The sequence below is a fragment of the Bubalus kerabau genome, chromosome 2, assembly GCF_029407905.1.
Source record: "Bubalus kerabau isolate K-KA32 ecotype Philippines breed swamp buffalo chromosome 2, PCC_UOA_SB_1v2, whole genome shotgun sequence".
NCBI classification, from domain to species: Eukaryota; Metazoa; Chordata; class Mammalia; order Artiodactyla; family Bovidae; genus Bubalus; species Bubalus kerabau.
In genome coordinates, this window is record NC_073625.1 from 84,761,133 (window position 1) to 84,781,449 (window position 20,317).

At 38.2% G+C, this 20,317-nt stretch overlaps 1 protein-coding gene across 1 annotated transcript in view; it reads left to right on the top strand.

Moving 5' to 3' along the window:
* The first annotated feature begins 414 nt into the window (after positions 1-414).
* Positions 415-20,317, top strand: part of NSUN3 (NOP2/Sun RNA methyltransferase 3) — a 61,223-nt gene continuing 41,320 nt past the window's right edge. The window contains exons 1-4 of the mRNA XM_055567868.1: positions 415-595; positions 1,397-1,506; positions 10,114-10,457; positions 19,427-19,581. Of these exons, the coding sequence (XP_055423843.1) occupies positions 581-595; positions 1,397-1,506; positions 10,114-10,457; positions 19,427-19,581 (624 nt within the window). The 5' untranslated portion in view covers positions 415-580. The remainder of the gene's footprint in view (positions 596-1,396; positions 1,507-10,113; positions 10,458-19,426; positions 19,582-20,317) is intronic.

Below are 20,317 nucleotides of genomic sequence, written 5' to 3' on the forward strand. Positions count from 1 at the left end.
GAGACCCGGGTTCGATCCTTGGGTCAGGATGATTCCCTGGAGAAGGAAATGGCAACCCACTCCGGTACTCTTGCCTGGAAATTCCATGGACGGAGGAACCTGATAGGCTCCAGTCCATGGGGTCACAAAGAGTCGGACACGACTGAGTGACTTCACTTTAACTTGCTCTTGCCTCTCGCGGGACATGTGTTAGTTGCTCAGTCGTGTCCAACTCTTTGTGACCCCATGGACTATAGCCTGCCAGGCTTCTCTGTCCATAGAATTCACCAAGCAAGATTACTGGAGTGGGTTGCCATTCCCTTTTCCAGGGGATCCTCCCGACCCCTGGTTGAACCACGCATTCCGCACTGCACGAAGAGTCTACCTTCTGAGCCACCAGGTAAAGACTCGCGGGACCTGGATCTTTTAAAAGGCGAGATTTCGTAACTCGGGCAAAGCAGAATCTCGCGAGAAGTTGAACCGGAAACGTGAGGGATGCGAGGGAATTCCGGCGAAAATCGTAAGATGGGCTGTTCATTTGTTCCCGGCAAGCTTTAGATACCCGGTGGAATTGATTTCTTGTTTGATCTCTCCTGACGGGATGGTGTTGACCTTGGTGAGGGCTGGGACCCAGCCGCGTGCCTGAGCCAGAAGCATTACCGACCCATGACGTTGCGAGGGAGGGGGCTGGGATGCGGGGAACTTGGTGATCTCAGGCTTTCTTTAGCTTCAGTCCAAAGCCCTAGAATAATGCTGAGTGTTTTGACCCTTGCTCTTGAGCGTTTTCTGTTTTCTCCCGACTCACCTCCGCCGCAAATAACCAGTCTGCACTCTAGCCTGCAGGCTTTAATATCCTTTCAACTTTGAGGGGAATGCAGGCTCTTGGAAGGCTGAAACTGTCCTTGTCCTCGTGTTATCCTGGGAGATTAGAAGAATTTTTGTTACATAATTGACCTTCGATAAACTCTGGATTAGTAAATTAAATAAAACTGCAGCGAAGTTTCCACAGGAAACTCACTTTTCTTCTAAATGCACTTTATTTTGGAATAATTTTACATTTACAAAAGTATTATAAGATGATACATGCTTTTTCCTGAGTTCCCCTGATATTAACATCTAGAGTGGCTTATTTAGATTAATTTTGTTCCTTTGACACACATTCCTATGTTAGCACCACAATTCCACTTCACCTTTTGCCTTACATTTGAGCAATAATCATTTGGAGAAACGTTTTTCGTAAGTAGATAGAGTATGATAATATAGTTTTATTACGTGTGAGGTATAGCTCCTATCTTAAGAACTGGTAATTATCAGGGGGGAAAAAGGTGTTATCTTAAGAAAAAAGACTGTGCTAGTAATGTTGAAATTCAGTAAATTTGCAATAGAGTGTGTCAGCAAACTTTTCTTATCATCATAGCTGAAAGCAAAACCAGAGAGGAAGCTTGCAAAACAGATTTGCAAAGTTGTATTGGATCATTTTGAAAAGCAGTATTCCAAAGAACTTGGAGATGCATGGAATACAGTAAGGTTAGTATAATTCATCTTTTGATGCTTTATGAAAGAACAAGAAACAAACCCTTCTGGGATAGGGGTACTGTGAAGATAAAAGAGTTTAAACCTGGCTACCATTTCTTGCTGTAGCTTCAGAAGAGAAGGAGGAGGAGGAAATAGCTTGAATCATAGGAAGATGGAAAGGGGAGAAAGGAAGCTTTGTAGTCATAATTTTGTTATAAGCAAAAATTGTTATACCTTGCCCTGATTAATTGCTTTAATCTTTGAAACAGGACTGCCCACCAGTCTTGACAAAATTAATTATACTGTAACAGAAAAGTTTTTAAACTTCTGAGGATATTTGACTAGTTTCTGAAAATTCAGGAGATAGCGTGACAAATCTTTAAAGCCATCACTGCTTTATCCTGGCTAAAGTCACTGTCTGGTGATCATGTTTCCTCTGTATGTCTTTAGCTTTTTGTGTTTTGAACATACATGCCTATGCACGCACACACACAAATTATTTAAATGTTTTATAGAAATCAGAAATGAGAAATAATTTAATGCATAAACATGAGAGAAGTTTGATTTGTATGTTCAGTGAGTTTTGCATTTGGTCAGTATGTTACTCTTACGGGTTCTTTACATTGAGTGTCTGATGCACTATACCGTTCCCTGTGAAACACAGGAGGACAGTTCCCGTGTCCAGTTTCTGACAGTCTGGTATTCATAGGAAAGGAGGAACATGATTAAAACTATATAAACTGCTAATTCCATAAGTATCCCAATAGAAGTAGGCAGGAGTACCTAGTCCCATGTAACAAGGCCTGCTGGTGACAGCAAAGACCTAAGGAGAAGCCAGGTCTTGGTAATTTGACAAAGTATGAGATGGTTCTGAAGTAATTTTAGGCAAACTGTTTTAGAAACTTGTAAATACTGTAGCTTGAAAATGTAGTTTATAGTTGGAGATTTATTTCAAAACTAGAGTTTTTAAATGAGTGTCTTCTGTCACAGAGAAAAAAAGAGGGATGAATAGTGAAGTGTGTAATTAATTCATGAGGTTTTCAGTATGCAGAGTTAAATCAGATAGAAGAATAACCAGATAGCCAGACATCTACAGTATGCTTATTATGTGCCAGGCAATAGTGCCTTTATTTGATGCTTGGAAGAAAGCTCTCAGGTTTCCTACTTTTCACGTAAGGGAACTGCACACAGTTTAAGTATTAAAATTTGCCCAGATTCACTCAGCTACTAAGTGACAGAACTAGGGTTTGTGTGCCTCTCTGGTTCATAAACTCCTGCTCACTCCTATTCTATATGCCTCTCATACCTCGGATGTAATTAGGCATAAATGGATGATTTAAAAAAAATTTCAAGAGGTGTATTGTCTTCAGACTTAACAGTAATCTGGCTACTCAGACCCTGTAATGAGTAATTTTTATATTTAATGTGCTCAGACAGATTTATAAATTATTATTTGACTCTAACCAAAATGAGCAGTGAACCTCAAATCCATTTGATTAGCCATGCCTTCTGCTTCATCTACCTTTTTGTTGGGTTTTCATGGTAATTTAAGTTTTGCATAAATATGTGCTAAATTTGCCGTAAGCAAAATAAAGGCTTTCTCTGCTTAGAAAGTGGCCTGAGCATGGAGCATGGCATGGAGAAATAAGAACAAGTGTTTTTGTTTTTTAGCTATTTATTTCCAAGACACAATATTGTGCTTGCAGAGTCTATGTACTTCCAGGGGAAGGAGAGTGGGTTCTTGTGCTATCTAGAAAGCTAATAATTTGCTCAGTATTTTTAGTTATAGTAGTGGGGAAGATTTAGTGTTTAATTTTATTGCTTTGCAAAAATCTTTCTTGCCGTCATCCTTTGAACAGCCCTTTGAAGTTGAATTTACCCTGATTCAATTTTTGCCTTGTTACCTACATGCTCTTCAGGCGAGCCCATTCATGTCACATCTTTAAAGGTCCCTCAGTATGCTGTCCGGAGAAGGCAATGGCACCCCACTCCAGTACTCTTGCCTGGAGAATCCCATGGACGGAGGAGCCTGGTAGGCTGCAGTCCATGGGGTCCAGAAGAGTCAGACACAACTGAGCGACTTCACTTTCACTTTTCACTTTCATGCATTGGAGAAGGAAATGGCAACCCACTCCAGTTTTCTTGTCTGGAGAATCCCAGGGATGGCGGAGCCTGGTGGGCTGCCGTCTATGGGGTCGCACAGAGTCGGACACGACTGAAGCGCCTTAGCAGCAGCAGCAGCAGCAGCAGCAGCAGCAGTGTGCGGTCATCTCCTGTGCTGCAGCCCTTCCATGGGAGGAAAGCAGAAAACAATGTCAGGAAAGAGTAGGAGACAATCAGCTTGTTATTAAAATCTCTGACGACTGAAAGGAAAATGGCTCAAGAGCGTATCTTGACACACTTCTGTGAACAGATTATTTCTGGATTTCTAAACCAGACTTTTAAAATGATTGTATGAGCGCTCTCTAGTGGGCAATAATAGCAATAAAACAAAAGGGATTTCTTTATTTTAACCATAAACTCTTTTTGTGGGTTCTATAATCTGTGCAGTTACGCAGAACTAAGCAATGGTACTTAGCAATGTCTAGATAAGATAATTTTTTATCCTCATCATTAGATAGAAAGAATCGAGAATAGAATAGTAAAGAAATCAGAAAAGTTGAAAATCATGTTATGTAACAGACTTTGTCCAAATAATATGTAATTTTCAAGGGATATGTGAGCACAGGCAAGTTATCATAATCGACTTCCAGATGCTCAGCTTTCATATATGCTCTTTCAGAAGATTACTCTGCTCCCCTTGATTAAGGGGGTGCTTATTCCTCTTTCCCAACCTGTCCTTCTACAGTTGTCTTTGTCCCGCTTTACAAAAAAGGTCTCACTTTCACTCTCCTGACTCTTCCACATTGCATTCCCTCCAGGGTGTCAAAAATCCCTCTGCAAGAAACTATGGGATTGCTAGTGTAAATGGCTACTACCAGATTCTTTTACAGGTCAGATGGTCTTCAAGTTTTGCTTTCAGCAAAAGTAAAGGACTTGCATTTGAGCTGTTAGCTAACAAATCATTTAAAATATTTCTGAAGATATGTAATTTAGTGATTGGAGACCATAACAGAAAGTATTTTAACAAACGGGTGACATTGCTTTAACAAAATGTATTTAATTCTCATCTACTTATTTAAGTGAAGGTTTTTCTTACCCCTTCTAAAAACATAAAATCGGAATTGATGTTGAACCCTGGTCATTATTTGTTGTTGTTATTTAGTCACTCAGTTGTGTCCCGACTCTTTTGAGATCCCTGAACTGCAGCCACCAGGCTTCTCTGTCTGTGGGATTTTCCAGTCCAGAATATTGGAGTGGATTGCCATTTCCTTCTCCAGGGGATCCTCCTGACCCAGGGATTGAATCCACATCTCCTGTATTGCAGGCAGATTCTTTACCACTGAGCCACCACAGAAATTGATGTTGAACCCTGATCATTATAGCACTAGGTAATATTCATTCCTGGATGCATCTAATTTCATTAAGGAAGCCATTTCCTATGAATTTTTTCTTTTTATGTTTAGAAGGAAAGTGAAAATTGCTCAGTTGTGGCCAACTCTTTGCGACCCCATGGGCTATATAGTCTGGAATTCTCCAGGCCAAAATACTGGAGTGGGTAGCCTTTCCCTTCTCTAGGGAATCTTCCCAACCCAGGAACTGAATCCAGGTTTCCTTCATTGCAGGCAGATTCTTTACCAGTTGACACAGGGAAGCCCATTTTTATGTATAGATAATTATCAAATGTATAAGTTATTTTGGTCAATTTTGTACTAATAATTTTATTGATAACTACTCTGGAAGCTATTTTAACACTTAGAACTTTAAGGCTACAATGAAAACAAATTTAGTATATGCATGCACATGTGTGTGTGAGTGTGTATGTGTGAGAGAGAAATATAGGGTAATAAAGATTAAAAGCACAAAATTATATTAGGACTTAAAGTTATAAAAGTTATATGGGGAAATATAAAGAAAAGGGAAAGGAACAGTGAACAATTTCCACCTGTTCAAGAAGAGTCAGTCCATGAATTTTTAAATGGACAGTGATGGGTTTTAAAATCACTCTGGTATTTAGTTTCCACAGGATAGATTTTAAAAAGTAGTGTAATTTATATTTTAAAATGTCAATTTTTACAGTATGCTGGAAGTTATATTCTTAAACATACGGTGAAGATTTTGATATCAACTTAAAATGTTGCAGAGGGTACAGAATTTTTTTTCCAAAATGATGTCAGTGAATATGCTAGCAAAACATTTGCAGGTCATTGATCTTCTAGGTCCCAGTTCTGCTGATTGCTGGTGTACTTGAACTTCTGGCTTGGAGACCAGTAAGTGAAGCAGCTTCGGAATCTTGAGAGGAGGCCCGAAATACAGCATCTGGCCAGTGTCTTCTTAAGTCTTCTAGTATATGCTCCCTCCACTGTCTGCTGGGCTACTTGCCCATCCGTCAGAACTTTCAAAATTAGTAGGTTCCGGGGCATCATCCCACCAGTGCAGGCACTGGAGTGCCAGGGAGAGCTGAGATTTACATTAATACACAGCTTTGCTTTCTCAGGGCTGCTAAGTGCCAGCCTGAGCAACCTTAGCAGTCCCATCATTGAATTGATCCTGTTGTAGCTGCTCCTCAAGGGCCACTTAAGTCAAGCTGTTCCATTGTTAAGAGACAATAGGCTGCTTCCGAGAGGCAGGGCCTCTGGCACTAGGCGAGGTTTGGAGAAGAACTTCTCTTCCTCTTCCTGTCTGGTAGCACTTGTGCTACTGTACTACGGTCTCACACTCCTACTAGACTTTAAAGCCAGTGGGTTTTGAATCAAAGACTTCTGCTTCAATAGTGATGTGACCTTGGAAGTTGCCAAATCTCTGAAAACCTCAGTTAGACCGTCCTCTAAAATAAGCGTAATAGTTGCCCCTCACAAAAAAGCACATAGTAAGCATCTGGTCAGTGATCTTTATTATTATTAATATTGTCAGGGTGAGGTGGAGCTAGTGGATTGGATGGTAGGTAGAAAGGCTTCTCTGGAGAGAGAAGGCCTAATAGCAAATAGGAGAGTTAGTCAGGCTGCAGGTTGGTGAGAGAGGAAAGGTCATTTTAGTGCAGAGGGGCCAGTTAATGCTAAGATTGTTAAAGGCCAAAGAAAACTTGCTCCAGGAAATTCAGGTAGTTCAGTTGGCTGGGTACAGATTAGGAGGGATCAGAAAATTGGTTTGTTCTGAACAAGGGCTTATTTTATCTGGTTGTTAGAGAATGAGATAGGATTAATTTCTGAAGATTCCTGCCACATCCTGCTGTAAGTAAATCTTTTTTAAATCTAATGAGGCTATCCCCTCTTAGAGTCTTTCAATGATTTCTCATCTATAGGAATTTAAAATTTATAAGATAAAATTTTAAAACTTGATAATCTTAGACTTGTCCCATGTAATCTTCTGCTACACTGGACTACTTTTAATTCCCCAGATGAACTGTTCTCCATCATACCTTGGTACCTGTACATAGGCTGTGGTGTTTGCCTTGGAACTTGTGTTCTCTTTTCATCCTGCGGCTAATTCCTCATCCTTCAAGATTTAACATATTGGATAGTGTACAAGAATCTATAGTGTTCCTGAACTAAAGTCCTTGCATACAATAAGGTTAAATAAAATATGCAAGATTAATAACCTTTGCTAAGGGGATCTGAAAGAAAATGTGAATAAATGGAGAAACATATTGTGATAAAAGTTAGAAAGAGTGAATACAATAAAGATGTTAATTCTCCCCAAATTTAGTACATTTAATATAATCCTAGTCAAAGCTTTTATCTGTCTAAATCAGTTCAGTTCCTCAGTCGTGTCCAACTCTTTGTGACCCCATGGACTGACTGCAGCATGCCAAGCCTCCCTGTCCATCACCAACTCCTGGAGTTTACTCAAACTTATGGTCATCTAGTTGGTGATGCCATCAACCATCTCATCCTCTGTCATCCCCTTCTCCTCCTGCCTTGAATCTTTCCCAGCATCAGGGTCTTTTCAGATGAGTCAGTTCTTTGCGTCAGGTGGCCAAAGTACTGGAGTTTCAGCTTCAGCATCAGTCCTTCCAATGAATATTCAGGACTGATTTCCTTTAGGATGGACTGGTTTGATCTCCTTGCTGCCAGAGAGCTAACCAGTCCATCCTAAAGGAAATCTGCTAAATATATCTTTACAAATATTTTATGAAATTTTTTTAACCAACTGCTTTTCATGTTAATCTGGAGTAGTAAACTTTCTAAAAGAGCTTTGGAAATTATGAAGAAAAAATTGATTTTTCCCTGCCAGATGTTAACCAATTGGAAGTGTTTAAAGCCAGTTGAAAGTGCGTAAAGCCAATTAAAAGTGCCCTGCCAAGACGTTAACCAATTGGACGTGTGTAAAGCCATTTGTTGGCTAAGGGATGGACACATGATGTAAACCAAGCCTCTCCAGTCTGTATTATTAAATAATGCTTCTGAGCATTATTTCCCTGTTACTACATGACTCAAAACTCTGGATCAATATTCAGCCAGTTTGGAGAGTGTAATTAGGATGGACTGACATAAGATTACAACAATAGATTTCCTTTTAGGGTCCGTTTTAATTCAGTGGTTCCCAGAGTGTGGTCTGTGGATCAGCTTCATTAGTATCACCTGAGGACTTACTAGACCTACAACAGAAAACCCCAGGTGGGGCCCAGCAATCTCTTACAGCCACTTGATGCAGGTTAAAGTTTATGAAGCATGTTTTTAAAGAAAGAGATTGTCATCCTCCAGTAGAGCTGAAATGCTGGGCTTCTGTGATGCACTGTCATAGTAAGAGGAAGTGATAAGAGAAAGCAATTTCACATATTAGCCTCAATTGAAATTCACATGGCACTCTAAGAGTCGCAGGTGTTACATTTCAATCCAGCCATTCCTCACATAGGCAACACCAGGGTGAGTAGCAGCTGGAATTTATTTAATTGACCATGGTTAATGAGGCTCCCAAATAACTCAGCTAGAAAGGTCAGCTCGTAAATAAATATTTCCTGCTGTATCATTTGTCAGTTGATGTGAGCTTGTGATTGTCAAGAGATCTAACTGTTGGACCCAATAAAAAATTAGGATGGTACATCTGCTGGGGAGGTGGGGGCAGGGAAAACCTGCACCATCAGTCTATAAGTGATTTTTAAACCATCCTTGGTTTTGTATCCTCTGAGCCACTGATCGCCTCATTAACTCTTTTACTGTAGTGTTCACTGTAGTTAGCTTTCCATACTTTTATCTTCATAAGAGGAAAACTTGAATACTTACTCTTTTGAACAGCCTTTAATGATAGTACTTTTCCCTTTAAAATTAAGACTTGGGTTTTAAATTTTTTCTTAAGAAAAACACTTCTTTGTGCAAAGAGTGATAGACTAAAATCTTATTTTGATGGATTTTGAAGTATGCTAAAGAGAGGTATGCAGATGACACCACCCTTATGGCAGAAAGTGAAGAGGAACTAAAAAGCTTCTTGATGAAAGTAAAAGAGGAGAGTGAAAAAGTTGGCTTAAAGCTCAACATTCAGAAAACTAAGATCATGGCATCTGGTCCCATCACTTCATGGGAAATAGATGGGGAAACAGTGTCAGACTTTATTTTTTTGGGCTCCAGAATCACTGCAGATGGTGATTGCAGCCATGAAATTAAAAGACACTTACTCCTTGGAAGGAAAGTTATGACCAACCTAGATAGCATATTCAAAAGCAGAGACATTACTTTGCCAACAAAGGTCTGTCTGGTCAAGGCTATGGTTTTTCCAGTGGTCATGTATAGATGTGAGAGTTGGACTGTGAAGAAAGCTAAGAAAGCTGAGTGCTGAAGAATTGATGCTTTTGAACTGTGGTGTTGGAGAAGACTTGGGAGTCCCTTGGACTGCAAGGAGGTCCAACCAGTCCATCCTAAAGGAGATCAGTCCTGGGTGTTCGTTGGAAGGACTGATGCTAAAGCTGAAGCTCCAGTACTTTGGCCACCTCATGTGAAGAGTTGATTCATTGGAAAAGATTCTGATGCTGGGAGGGATTGGGGGCAGGAGGAGAAGGGGATGACAGAGGATGAGATGGCCGGATGGCATCACCGACTCGATGGACATGAGTTTGAGTAGACTCCAGGAGTTGGTGATGGACAGGGAGGCCTGGCATGCTGTGATTCATGGGGTCGCAGAGTCGGACATGACTGAGTGACTGAACTGAAAGACACGTCATGTTTTTTTTGCAAGATAATGTGCAGGGAGGGACAAGATTGAGAGGCAAGTGAGGCATTCCTCTTTGGTGCAGATTTTAAGGGGCCCCTAAAACTCAGGAACCAAGATAAATACTGTTTTAATGACCAAAACTGATACCAAAGAAAAATCCCACGATGAACAAAATATCAAAGTTTTAAAAACAGGATCAAAACAGTGCTGTGTTGAACCATTTGGGTGCCTGAGACAAAGGAAAAAGTAATTCTCCTGGTTCTGAAAACCATAGGTAAATAAAGCGTAAGACTAGGACCTAGTTCCCTGACTTGGTATAAAATTGTATTACTGTGTATTATCTTAATACCCCTTTGTTTTTCTTTTTCTCCCTAGGGACATACTAACATCTCCATCTTGTTGGCAATATGCTGTTCTTCTTAACAGATTCAATTACCCTTTTGAACTGGAAAAGGATTTACATTTGAAGGGCTATCACTCACTCTTTCAAGGATCTTTACCCTACTATCCTAAATCAATGAAATGTTACCTTAGCAGAACTCCTCACAGAATGCCTTCAGAAAGACACCAAATTGGAAACCTAAAAAAATACTATCTCCTGAATGCTGCCTCCCTTCTCCCAGTACTGGCTCTGGAATTGAGGGATGGGGAGAAGGTTCTGGATCTGTGTGCTGCCCCTGGAGGCAAATCTCTAGCTCTGCTGCAGTGTGCTTATCCAGGTAATATACTTTTCTCTCCATAACTGACAGCTTTTAAATATCCACATGTTACAGAATACTTTTAGAATATGCGGGGAGAAATGTAAGATTGACTTTTCAGACTTTGAAAGCCTAAAAACAAAGACACCAAGACAGTATGGAGAAGAGTGGAAGTTTTACTGAGAAAACAGTGTAAATAACTTTTTTTCCCCCAGCTACTTTGTCCTTACAGGTAATTGGGAAACTACAACAAAACTACAGCATTTTGTGAACACAAATCTATCAGATGATATGAAACCTGATGAGCTAATGACAAAGATTTTTAAAGTTTTATTGTTGCTTTTACACTTCAGAGTCTTGTATTGATGTCCTGGTCATACTTTTATGCAACAAAACATACACATTTGAACTCATTTTTTGTATTATTGGACCATAAGGTTCTAAGAGAGTTCTGTCCAATAGGAATATAACATGAAGTATATATATAATTTAATGTTTTTGAGCAATCTCATTAATATAAGAAACAAGTAAAATTAATTTTAATAATACATTGTAACCTAACACATTCAAAATATTATTTGAACATGTAATCAGAATAGAAATTATCAATGAGATATTTACATTCTCTTTCTTACAGTCTTTGAAATGGTGTGCATTTTACACATAGGGTACATTTTACTTTGGATTAGTCATTTCAAGTGCTCACAGCCTCATGTAGCAAGTGGGTATAGTATTGGATAGTGCAACTCTAAAGATTTTAAAAGTTCTTTTGAAATGACTTATCATTGCTATTAGTAGTACAAAAAGGATGAAATATATGTAATACACATTTTTATATATATTTGTTAAAAGTAATGCATTCATTGCAAATTCTTTTCTTAATGGGACAACGTGACTTTTAAACTATTACTTCAGATTTCCCTGGGTGAAAATTACTTATGGCTAGATGAGACGGGGTTCAGCCTCAATTCTATCTGGTTTTTGTTGGATAGTTTTGTTTTTATAAGTGCAAATGCTGTTCACAGAGATGAAAAGATGAAATGGTGAGAATTGTGTTATAGTAATCTCACTAGTTCTTTAAACTCCTGAATTATAACCCTAATCACATAGATCTCATTCACTAAGCATTATTTTAATCATCTACTATATAAACACTCTGTGTAAACCAATGTAAGAACTATGTAAACCTATGTAAACCTTAGGTCTGTTTTTGATTTTGAAGAAGGCAAAGGATTGGAAACCAATTTTAAAAGACTGTGTTGCCTAATTAGAAGACTCATTCACTTTCTCAGCCAAAGCACTAGTGTGCTGAACTGCGTTTGTTTGGAGTGCTCTGGGGGGTTTCTGTGCCCTGGCCCAACTTGCTGTAATAAGATTCTGGATGGGTGGGAAGTGTGCTCCTTATTTATAAAGTTGGTGAAGAGCTAGGAGAAGCCTTGACCAGAGGTGTTCTCCTTTTTTAAGAAGCTGATGATCTGAAAATTGATTGCTTTGAAACTATCTAAGCCTGCTGCTGATACTGCTGCTAAGTTGCTTCAGTCGTGTCCGACTCTCTGCGACCCCATAGACGGCAGCCCACCAGGCTCCGCCATCCTTGGGATTCTCCAGGCAAGAACACTGGAGTGGGTTGCCATTTCCTTCTCCAATGCATGAAAGTGAAAATGAAGTCGCTCAGTTGTGTCCGACTCTTAGCAACTCCATGGACTGCAGCCTACCAGGCTCCTCCGTCCATAGGATTTTCCAGGAAGAATACTGGAGTGGGTTGCCATTGCCTTCTCCAGAATATCATACTAAGGAATTTGAAATCTTAACAGTAATGAGGAACCACTGCAGACTTTAAAAAGGAGAATGACACGATCAGATTTACATTTCACATCAGATGTGGCTTTACTGTAGGGAGTGAAGTAGTAGAGCTCATACCTGGAGGTGAGCAGGGCAGTCAGAAGCCAATTGCAGTGATTTAGGTGACAGTTGCCAGGGGTTCAGGTTAGGCTATTAAGAATGCTTATCCCTTAAAAGTTGTTATGTATCCCCAGGGCATGCATATCCTAGTTTGAGAACTGCTAATATATATCTTCCTTTGAGAGCATTCCTGTTGAAATAGTTTATAAACATTTTTATGAGAACTCTGAATCCTGTACTAGGTGTTGGTATAAGTATACCAGTTAAATGTATATTTTAGGTGTAAAAATACTGTGTTTTTCAAATTGTGGTTAAAACTTATTGAAACTTGCTGTATTTTTTTTTTTTTTTTTTGGTAAGAAATCACAACATAAGAGATTATTTTGTAAGTTTATTTTATTATTTTTATAATTTGAGCTGAAAATGAAATTTTATGGAATCGTGTTATAAGGAGTATTTGCTACTACTTTTACCCTCTATTCTTTGATAGCATGCTTATTTTGTTTGTTACGTCAGTCTTGAGTATAGAATTTTTAGTATTGTGAAAAATGGAAGAGAAATGCCAAATTTGGGTAGCATTTTGAAAAGAGGGCATTTTTATCCTAGATTATCGTCATTAGTAGGCTATAAATATTTAACATGTTTATGGTAAAGAAATTCAGATTAAGAATCCAAAGGCAAATGGATATATTCTAGGAGTTTGAAGTATAGAAGAATCTTCCTGTTCTTACATCAAGGGCAATGAGTTACAGGCAGTGGTCCAAGTAAAGTAGCTTTTCATCTAAGAAGGGCTAATGATAATGGTTTACTAAGAAGTACAGATGTCTTCATGCTGATGCTCAAATCCCAAATTAGGTTAGCTACAGTGCTTGAATCTGGAATGCAGATGCCATGCTGAAAAAAGCTTTTATAAGCAACACTTAAAATGATGGCTGCACTAAATGTGCATTCATCCTCTGAATTTCTTCCGATCAGTACTGGCCTTTATTCTGGGTCAGGAGGCTCACAGCTTTGAATAATTAAAAAGCTCGTATTTTAGGATGATTAAAAAAAATTAGTCTACTCTTCTGGTCTAGCTGCTCCTACCTGTTAGCATGGTGAGGGACTGTCCATTGTTTTTTATTGTTCTGTTTTTGTCAGTGGAGGCTTTGTAATGTCCTGGTGTTCATAAAAAAAAGAAAAAAAAAAAAAACCACCTTTGATTCTAAATAGCAAAGCATTAAGAAGTTAAGAATGACCCAGCTTGACAGAGTGGCTTGATTAACTTTCTTGCTGAGGGTTGACATGAAATTCTCTTTGCTGTCAATAATACCCTTTTTACATCTAGTTAGCTTTTGGTGATAGAGAACATTAGTCAGACTCTTTACTGAATTGCTTTTGCCCTTCTCCCTCTGAGCCTTTTGCACACCCTACAGGTACCATTTTCCCCTTCTTCCCCTTTGCTAATTCTTTTCCATTCTTCAGGTTTTCACTCAGAAATCAGCTTTCCTAGAAAGCCTTCCAAGAACTCCCTGCATTAGATGGATCTTCTTTTTGGAAATAATAACAACAGTGATAATTTTGAGCATGTAGTAGAAAAAAGAAAAAGTAAAGCTGAGATTCCAAATGCTATTCCTGAAAAAGCTCAATGGCTTTTTCAAGAATTTGTTAAATTTATCCCCTTTTCTACTTAGATGAGAAAAAAAAAAAAACAAAAAACAAGATTTGGTTTATTTTTGGCAATTTAAGCTTGAAAATTAATTCTTTCTCAATGTAGTGAGTCTGAGAGAGAGTGTGTGTGTGTGTGTGTGTGTGTATGAAACTTGGATTGTAATGCCTTATATTATATATTTTTTAAAGTTTAACCAGTCTAATCCTATTTCAAATAAAATCTGTCTAGACCAAACTGTAATATAGCATAAAGCTATATTTCAACTGAGAGTTACTTTAAAATGCTGAATTGAGGATCTTGACTAAAGCTACAATTTAATGAAAAGCTGCCCTGATTTTCAGTTTTAGCAATTTAAATATCTTTATCATAACGCCATATTTTACATCAAATGAGCCACATTTGGTGAGCACACACTCTGTGTGAGGCATTACATGGTAGGTGTAGAGCTCTGAAGGGTAGAGAGGTATCTAAGACGTCTGTTTCCTGTGATATGACAAACGGTGTGTTTTAGCCAACTCTCCTGTTGAAAATAACTTAAAAGTGTGGGATATAATATCAAAGAAAAGCAAAATCTTTTAAAGTCTGTCAACGTTCTCCAAATACTCAGTGGCCGAAAGTTAACAGTTTGAGAACCTGGGAGGTAAAATGAGCATTGAAGCTGGGTTTTCACTTGAGAGCTTTTTTTTTTTTTTTTTTTGCTTCACCTGGAAAACTTACTGCTTCATGAACATGTGTGGATAAAAGAAGCCAGAGCGTGCTCAATTAAAGCATCTATTAGGAGATTAACTTGTATAAACCTGAGACTCCAAAATACTTTTCCCTCCAATAAGGTAAACTAGGAAGAAATTGTCCTCTCCAAAGAACTGAAAGGAAGATTGTTTTCAGTTTTAGTGGTAGGGGAAGAGTGGACATAACCTCTGAAACTTTGTAACCAGAGCTAAGCTAGTATAGACCATTATAGTGAAGTTGCAGAATTATGAAAATAAAAAACCATCTTAATAGCAGGCAGAGAAGACGGTCCACCTTCAAAGGACAACAGTTGGACTGAGGAATGACCTCTAAATGTAATAATGGAAGCTGGCATTCAGAGGAATTATGTTTTCAATGTGCTAAGAAAAGATGAGTGTCAATCCAGAAATACATTCATCAAAATATCCTTGAAGAGAAAAAGTGAATTAGACTTTTCTTTTAGACAGAGAGCAAGAATGGAGTTTGTCACGAGCAATTCTGAAGGAAAAGGGAAAGCCATCCTAGGTGGAAAATGGAAGATACAAAAAGAATTGAAGAAGGAAGAAAGTGAGAAATACATGGGGAAAATCTAATAGTCATTGGATATAGAAGACAATGATAATAACATTTTATACAGTTAAAAAATATAAGCGCAAATAAATCCCAATGTACAATGCAATAGCATCTTATTTAGAAGGAAATGTTATGAGATTCTTGCATCTTTTAGGAAAAATGGTGTAGATTGATTTATTTTAGGTTTTTCTTTTACATATACATGTTAAATGCTTTAGGGTTACCACTAAAAGAACAGAAATAGAATATAAGATATTTAAACCAGAAAAAAGAAAAGTGGAATGAAATTTAACTGAACAAAGCCGTAGCCAGCTTGATTACAAACCCTCTTACATTTTTGATCCCTCCTTGCATGATTTACTTCCTTTTATTTCTCACTCTTGTTTCCCTGGGATCGTACCCTTCTGTGATGTAAACTTTTGTCTTAGGCTGTTTTCTAGTAATTTCAGGCTAAGACAAAAGCTTTCAGACACCTATCCATAAGCTGCATTAGTGAATCCTCCAAAAACCACCCAAAATAAACAATGTAGACTAAAAAAAGAATGTTCTACCTGTACAAATGAAGCTTTAAGGTGATTTTCTACTCCTTTCTGAAACCGCTCCCTAAATTGATGCCATCCTCTGAGTTCAAAATCCTTCAAGCTAGGCTTTAGCACTATGGGAACAGAGAACTAAAGATGTACAAGATGGGTTTCGAAGAGGCAGAGAAATCAGAGATCAAATTGCCAACATTTGTTGGATCATGGAGAAAGCAAAGTAGTTCCAGAAATAAATCTACTTTTGCTTCATTGACTATGCCAAAGCCTTTGACTGTGTGGATCACTACAAACTGTAGACAATTCTTGAAGAGATGGGAGTATCAGACCATATTACTTGTCTTCTGAGAAACCTGTATGCAAGTCAAGAAACAACAGTTAGAGCTGGACATGGAACAATGGACTGGTTCAAAATTGGGAAAGGAGTATGTCAGCACTGTATAACGTCACCCTTTTTATTTAACTTATATGCAAAATACATGATACGAAGTGCCAGGCTGGAGGAATTGCAAGCTGGAATCAACATGGCTGGGAGAAATATCAACAACCTCAGATATACAGATGATATCACTCTAATTGCAGAAAATGAAAAGCAACTAAAAAGCCTCTTGATGGAGGTGAAAGAGGAGACTGAAAAAGCTAGCTTGAAACTCAACATTCAAAAAACTAAGATCATGGCATCCAATTCCACCACTTCATGGCAAATAGAAGGGGGAAAATGGGAGCAGTGACAGATTTTATTTTCTTAGGCTCCAAAGTCATTGTGAACAATGGCTGCAGCCATGAAATGAGTCAGTTCTTCGAATCAGGTGGTCAAAGTATTGGAGTTTCAGTTTCAGCATCAGTCCTTCCAGTGAACATTCAGGGCTGATTTCTTTTAGGGTGGACTGGTTGGATCTCCTTGCAGTCCAAGGGACTCTCAAGAATCTTCTCCAACACCACAGTTCAAAAGTATATTATTATAAATGACAGTTGTGTGAATGCCCAGAAATTGGCAATGGTTGAATAAAAGAGGACACGTTTTTTTTCTATATACTATTCATCAGCCTTTAAAAATGATTTGCATCTCTGCTGATTGATTGGTGGTATTACCTTTGAAGTACTGACATGTGGAGAGTCAGGAGACAGAAAAGTGTGTAAATAAAATTCTGTATATGCAGATAATTATATAAGCATATGTATATCAGATTAATATAGGTTCCTTTTGATGGGTGGTTGGACAGTTGACAGAGTGGGGAGATAAAGAGTAAGATGGAAAAAAGACACTACAAAAATATAATATAATTCCATTTATATCGGTTTTATATGTAGGTGTAGACATAAAGAGATATGATAGGATTATTTAATGAAAATGTTAAATGATGCTTATCTGAAGACTGAATTTTAGGTAATTTTTGGTGTTCTTTATACTTTTGTGCATTTGAAAATATACTTGTCTTTAATATTATATGAATTTTATGTTACTATAATAAATATATATAAACATTGATAAATATATATTTAACTATAGGAAAAACAAAACACCTTTTTTTAGGGAGAGAACAATTTGCTAAATACCTTCTATTTCTGAGAAGCAGCATAGCATGGTGCTGAAAAGTAGGTGGGCTCTGGAACCAAGGTATCTTGGTTTCCTGCTGTGTAAACCTGAGCAAATTGCTTAACTTCTCTTTGCCTCAGTTTCCTTATCAGAAAAAAGAGAAATGATAATAAAATTATCTACTTGAGGTTTGTGAGGATTAAATATGTTACTACATGTAAAGTCTTAGAACAGTGCCTAGCCCTTAATAGGGACTCAAGATAATAATTACTACTATAAGAAAAGTGAAAATTAGTCCCTCAGTCATGTCCAACTCTTTGTGACTCCATGGACTAGAGCCCACCAGGCTCCTCTGTCCATGAAATTCTCCAGACAAGAATACTACTGGAGTGGGTTGCCATTTCCTTCTCCAGGGGATCTTCCCCACCCAGGGATCAAACCCAGGTCTCCCACACTACACACTACAGGCAGACTTTACCGACTGAGCCACCGGGGAAGCCACTGCTACTACATGCATTGTTAGCAATCATTATGAACACTTCTTGTTACTACTTTTGCAGTTAAATGCTAGAAGAACTGTTGATGAAAGAATGGGCTTCCCTGATGGCTCAGATGGTAAAGAATCTGCCTGCAACGCAGGAGACCTGGGTGCAGTCCCTGGGTTGGAAAGATCCCCTGGAAAAGGGAATGGCAACCCACTCCAGTATTCTTGCCTGGAGAATTCCATGGACAGAGGAGCCTGGCGCCCTACAGTCTGTTGGTTCTCAAAGAGTCGGACACGAATGAGCAACTACCACTAACATGAACATTTCTTGTTACTCCTTTTGCAGTTCTATTCTAGATATGGGCTTCCTGGTGGCTCAGATGGTAAAGAATCGGACTGCAATGCAGGAGACCTGAGTTCGATCCCTGGGTTGGGAAGATCCCCTGAAGAAGGGAACAACTACCTACTCCAGTATTCTTGCCTGGAGAATTCCATGGACAGAGGAGGCTGGCAGGCTACAGTCCATGGGGTCGCAGAGTCGGACATGACTGAGTGACTAAGCACATCACACATGCTAGATATGTTACTAAATTATCACAGTTTATCTTTTTTTTTCCTTCTAGTTTCATTGAGATACAATCGACATACAGTACTGTATAAGTTTAAGGTGTAGCATTTCATCTTAACAACCACTTTGTAAGGTAGGGGTAGTAAAATTTCTCATGTATCCTATTAGGGCTTCTGGCAGTGGCTGACATAAGACAGGGTGACAGGAGTAAAGCATACACGTATTTTTTTCTCTTGGCCTTGACTCCCTATCTCTGGTGATAAGAATATTCTTTCCTCTTGCTATAGGGAGGGTATCTTTCACATGGGAGTTCATCTCCTGCTTTCAGGAAGAAAAAGATAGGTCACAATGCCCTTCCCACATCTGCTGTTATTCAAGTGCTTTTTACTCAAAATAATCAGTATGCCAAAGCAGCATATTTTGGAGTGGAGTGTTCTAAACTCCTTCACTATTATAGTCCCCATTTTACAGATAAGGAAAGTGAGACTCTTTAGGAGAGCTGAGTCAGTTTTCTGGAGTCTCACAATTCTTAATTTGAGCCTATGCCTTTCTTATCATAAAGCCAGTTACACTTTACATGCTTTTTTCCACATGCCACATACCTTCCTTTATTTAAAATCAAGGTGTTCTGACCTGGAAGGGACTTTATATATCATTTACTCTTAAGAGCTTTAGGAGAGAACTGTGTCTAAGGTATTGGTTGTATAGTATATCTTTAGGAATCTATAATTCTCTAAAGGTTTTTACCTTCAGAATTAAATTTGAATGAATAAATGGTGAGAGCTTCTGAGAGGCTCTGTAGGTATGACTATGGTAAATGTTTCATGAAGTGTTTGTGAGTGTACTTAAGTCTTTAAAAATAAGACAATCATAATGTTTACCTCTAAGCCCTGTTCCTGTATAATTATGATGAACCAATGTATTTCTGAAATTTATTTGATCAAAAGTGGAAATTTAACAATTCTATTGTGTTCATTTTTTTAAAAAACTTTTTAATCCTTTATATTTAGGTTATCTTCATTGTAATGAATACGATAGCCTGAGATTGAGGTGGCTGAGGCAGACGTTAGAATCTTTCATCCCACAGCCTTTGGTAAATGTAATTAAAGTGTCTGAATTGGATGGCAGAGAAATGGGAGATGCCCAGCCTGAAACCTTTGACAAGGTACTTTTATTACATTGTGACAGACTGATAGACTGCCGGTGATATTACTGTTACGTTGCTTTGTTGTGGTTATTTCCCATCTGCTTCCAGACATAGCTGGATACAGTTTCTCCGTACCCTGGGAAATGCTGATAAAGTGAACATGGAAGCAGTTTTTATTTGATGGTCAGCATGTTCAAAGAAAGCGGTAACATTGGGATTGGGGATTATAGAATGCTTTTTATTTCCAGGTACCTCAAAGATACTCAGGAAGAGATCAGATATTATCTTGAGTCAGTACACAAACATGTGCACTGTATTGCTTTAATTCGGTGGCATTTCGTATCAGAGTATGACAATGGAAGAAAAAGACAGCATTTCAGTAAACTGAAATTGAATTGTTAGTTCTTAAATAGAAATGCTGAGAATTCAGGAATATAGTAACATCTGTTTAAAATGAGTAACTTTAAAAACATAAATAAAATGAGTAACTTTTGTAAAAGTTTTTGCTGTAGTCAACAAGAATATGAAATATTAGTAGACATTAGTAGACCTTTCATTCCCCTTCTCCACTGAAAAAGACCTAAATGCTGAAAGTCACAGGAGATTCTTTTGTAAGGTATTAGTGAAGAAATGTTGTAAACAACTTACCATGGTGTATTTTCAGTTTTAAAATAAATTTACTTATTTATTTGCTAATTTTTGCCACAATTTATGTAGCTCCCCTATATACTTTGTGTCTGAGGATATGTTTTCA